The sequence below is a fragment of the Gekko japonicus genome, unplaced genomic scaffold, assembly GCF_001447785.1.
Source record: "Gekko japonicus isolate JY-2015 unplaced genomic scaffold, Gekko_japonicus_V1.1 scaffold2713, whole genome shotgun sequence".
In the NCBI taxonomy this organism is placed as follows: Eukaryota; Metazoa; Chordata; class Lepidosauria; order Squamata; family Gekkonidae; genus Gekko; species Gekko japonicus.
The window spans coordinates 107865-112192 of record NW_015165323.1 but is presented as its reverse complement, the minus strand read 5'-3'; the positions used below and the strand labels follow the sequence as shown (position 1 = coordinate 112192).

Here is a 4328-nt window from a genome sequence, read left to right as displayed (position 1 = left end):
GCCTTCTTTAATCCTTAAAGGGCCTTCTTAACATTAGAATCTAAGCTCACGCGCAGGGCCTGTTTCTTCATTTGAGTAAGTATAGCCCCTTTCCTAATGTTAAGATGAAACCCTGTTCTCTAGCAAGGGACTAAATTCCCTCACGCGCCCCAGCCTTCACTTTATACGCACTACATTTAGGAGTGATCAGTAGTTTCTTCGTAGTCGCATGAAGCAGAAGAAAGAAAGGGGCCGAACAGAGGAGCCAAAGAGTTGGTTTCTCTGTGTTTGAATGACACGTCCCTAGGTAGCCTTTTGAAAAATAGCCCTTTTAGAAGTTGAAAGGGCTAGGCTTGGGCAAATTCTTCCAAGGACATGAACAAAAGGCATTAAGACAGTGATTTTTTTTAAAAGCTGCACACACCTTCACAGAAACGATGACAGCCGTGGTCGCAAGTAATTGCTGAACTGATGTTATCAAAGAAGGTCAAAGCAAATTGTGTTGCTGCTGCTGCTGGAGGTTTAAGTCACTTTATTACATTCGAGAGACCTCACTAAATATGCAAACACACACCCCTCTGGTAAAAACACAGCCAGAATTGATCATTACTGTTTTTAGCAACTACAGAAACTTTTGACTACTAGGCCATGAGAGATTAAAGCAGCTACCTACAGGGAGAAATGAGAAATGCATTCAGGTGGGGTAGCCGTGTTGGTTTGAGGTAGCAGAACCAAATTTGAGTCCAGCGACACCTTGAAGACTAACCAAGGTTTATTCAAAGTGTATAAGCTTTTATGGGCAAGCACACATCCTCAGACACAATGAAATGAAATCTCCTCAAGCCCCACTTACAGGGGAAAAAAAGGGGGGGGGATTGTTAGGAAGGGCCAGTCACAGCCAGGATACACAAGGAGGGCTGAAATTGTGTCAGGTGGCCGGTAAGATCAATGAATGGCAGCAAATTATCACATAAATGCTGATTTACGGAGGAATACATTTAGGCTCTGCACTGTATTTTTTCTGACTGGTGCTGCCTGGATGAACATAATGTCAAGATTCATCGACACCACTCCTATGTTGGATAATCAGTATGGATCTCAAAATCCAGAGTAAACACTGCCTTCTTGGACAGACTGGCTGGAAAATATGTCTGCGTTTGTTCGACCAAATTAGGGTCCAGGCAAGCAAAACTGTCTTTGTTTCCATATGTGGGGAACCAGCTTTATATCCTCCCCACACACACATGTACAGCTGAGTGAGTGTGAGCCAGCTCACAGTTTTTTAGCCTCCGGCTCACACATTTTTTGTCTTGGCTCAGGAAGGATGGCTCCAGAACAAACTAACTTATGCAGCAGCCAAATTGCTTGCTCACAACTTTAATGCCAGGAGCTCACAAAGTAGAATTTTTGCTCACAAGACTCCACAACTTAGAGGGAGCATTGGTACAGACGCATAGAGAAGGCAGGAAATGTGGGGTAAGGATCATGTTAATAACAAAAATGGCTAAAGACAGAAATATTTTTCTCTGTTTCAGGATAGCAAAATCAACTGTATTGGTGTAGTGGGTTAAGTGCGCGGACTCTAATCTGGGAGAACCGGGTTTGATTCCCCACTCCTCCTCCACTTGCGCCTGGCTGGATGACCCTTGGGCGAGCCATAGTTCTGATAACGGCTGTCCTTGAAAAAGAGCCGTTTCTGTCAAGAGCTCTCTCGGCCCTGCCCACCTCTCAGGGTGTCTGTTGTGGGGAGGGGAAGGGAAAGGAGTTTGTGAGCTGCTCTGAGACACCTTTGGGTAGCGAAGGGCAAGGGGTATAAATCCAGTCTCCTCTTCTTCTTCTATATCAAAGTGACAGAATGAGTTGAATTTTGGAGTATCCCTTGTTAGGTATGCTGGTGTGACTTTGGGTCAGTCACAAGTTCTCTCAAGGGCAGTCCTCGAAAGAGCTCTCAGCCCCACCCACCTCCCAGGGTGTCTGTTGTGGGGAGGGGAAGGGAAAGGAGATTGTAAGCTGCTCTGAGACACCTTTGGGTAGTGAAGGGCTATGGGGTATAAATCCAATCTCTTCTTCTTCTATATCAAAGTGACAGAATGAGCTGAATTTTGGAGTATCCCTTGTTAGGTATGCTGGTGTGACCTTGGGTCAGTCGCAAGTTCTCTCAAGAGCAGTTCTCAAAAATAGGGGTGGGGTTCACATAATACCACAAGTACATGGAGGGAACTTGGCCCTGTGTGAAGGTGGAGCCTCTTTTGGAGACCTGTATACTCTTCTGATCCAAGAGATGATTCAGGCGGCCCCTATGAGGAAAGGCTGAAGACTTTCAAGGGGAACCTGTTTTATAGGCCGAGGGGAGGACCGTTCAACCCAAGTGATTCTTCACAGCCAGAGGACAGACTGCTGCTCAGGCCTAGCAGGGCGCTTCCCCCTCAAGTGTGTGTACACAGTCACAGTTTGGAACAAACAGCAGGAAAATGAGAGGGTGCTGTTGGGGGGGGTGTGTCTTTAATCCAACCGTGGCAAGCAAGACAACATGAGGATTTTAGCCCAAGAACATTATACCAAAAAGCTCACTTTCAAATGGTCCCACTTTCTCACCCAAATTCACACCCGAATCCCTCCGGCGGCAGCAGGAGAAGTTCTTATTCCTGCAAAAAAATTCGGAGGCGCAAGCTCAGCCATGCGCGCCACAACGGCAGCCAGGTACACGGGACACTGCCGAACACCGTTCCAAGCTGGGCAGGTGAGCTGCTCCTGAGCAGAAAGGGGCACCTGGGGTATAACATCAGCCACAACGGAACCCGACACCGGACACTCCCCTCCGGACAGCTCACTCTTTACGGAAGACCAGGCACTTGTTATTTGCTGGCATGTCGACCTGGAAAGAGAAAGCCCCCGGAGTCAGTTTGCAGTTCACACCATACGAGGCCAGGAAGCACTCCCGTGTGGCTGGTTCACAGGCAAGGGTCCAAGCAGACATTCAGGCTTCAAAACAAGGCCTGGCTCAGCCGCGCACACACACACACACACCCTTCCAACTCCAAGAAGCCAAATAACCCCCAACAACTCCAAATCCAGCTCCACGTAGGCACAGACTCCAGGCTGGAAGGAAGCTACTGTCTGAGAGTCCGATTCCAATTCGATCCACGTGCTACAAGTCTCCGAGGGAGGCCTCTCACCTGTCCCCGATTCTCAGTTACGAAAGAGCTTTTTCAGCAACACTGAAAATCATATGCAGGGAAGCTTCATTTCCCCACCCAAGCCAACATTATAGCAGCATTTTGGAAAGGAAGGAAGGAAGGAAGACAGGAAGAAAGGAAAGAAGGAGGGAGGGAAGGAAGGAGGGAGGGAGGGAGGGAGGGAGGGAGAGAAGGAGGGAAGGAAGACAGAGAGAAGGAAGGAAGGATGGAGGGAGGGAGGGAAGGAAGTATGGAAGGAGGGAGGGAAGGGAAGGGAAGGACGGAGGGAGGGAGGGAAGGAAGGAAGGAAGGAAGGAAGGAAGGAAGGAAGGAAGGAAGGAAGGAAGGAAGGAAGGAAGACAGAGAGAAGGAAGAAAGGAAAGAAGGAGGGAGGGAAGGAAGAAAGGAAGGAAGACAGAGAGAAGAAAGGAAAGAAGGAGGGAGGGAAGGAAGGAAGGAAGGGAGAAGGAAGAAAGGAAAGAAGGAGGGAGGGAAGGAAGGAAGGAGGGAGGGAGGGAAGGAAGAAGGGAGGGATGGAGGGAGAGAAGGAGGGAAGGAAGGAAGACAGAGAAGGAAGGAGGGAAGGAAGGAGGGAGGGAAGGAAGTAAGTATGGAGGGAGGGAGGGAAGGAAGGAAGTATGGAAGGAAGGAAGGAAGGAGGGAGGGAGGGAGGGAAGGACGGAGGGAGGGAAGGAAGGTCCTAACAGTTCCCAGCAAGGGGGTCAGTTACTTGAGGGGCAGGTCCAAAACCCACTGCATTACTGACCCCAGGGAACACCATTGCAGAGCGCAAGGCTCGGCAAAAGGACGGATTCGCTTCCCAGCGGGACTGTTTTCTGCCCCGCCACAGTCTCTGCTCAGCCTACCATCCGCTCCAGGTGCAGTCCGTTGGCCTCACCCAGTTGCCACAGGAAGGCCGTGTCCCGCAGGCCCCAGGCTGGATTTCTGAAAAGGCAAAGAGGAAGTCTCGCACACGGGGCCTCCAACCTTGTGCCTCTTCGGTGCACCCCACCCGGATATTTTTAGTAGCCACCCCCCGGAAAGACTAGCACCTCCAGAAACACCGGACTAGTATTCCACTCAGAAATGTAACAGCCGATACCCACTTAAAACTCTGGTTCCCACACATGACCTGGTGACCAGGAAAAGAGGGGCACACCCCCCCCCAATGGC

General features: G+C 49.9%; 1 protein-coding gene across 1 annotated transcript in view; it reads right to left on the bottom strand.

Moving 5' to 3' along the window:
* Window positions 1–2459: 2459 nt before the first annotated feature.
* Window positions 2460–4328, bottom strand: part of LOC107109823 (chromosome unknown open reading frame, human C16orf13) — a 9831-nt gene continuing 7962 nt past the window's right edge. The window contains exons 5-6 of the mRNA XM_015410530.1: window positions 4022–4100; window positions 2460–2854 (exon numbers count right to left, since the gene is read on the bottom strand). Of these exons, the coding sequence (XP_015266016.1) occupies window positions 2807–2854; window positions 4022–4100 (127 nt within the window). The 3' untranslated portion in view covers window positions 2460–2806. The remainder of the gene's footprint in view (window positions 2855–4021; window positions 4101–4328) is intronic.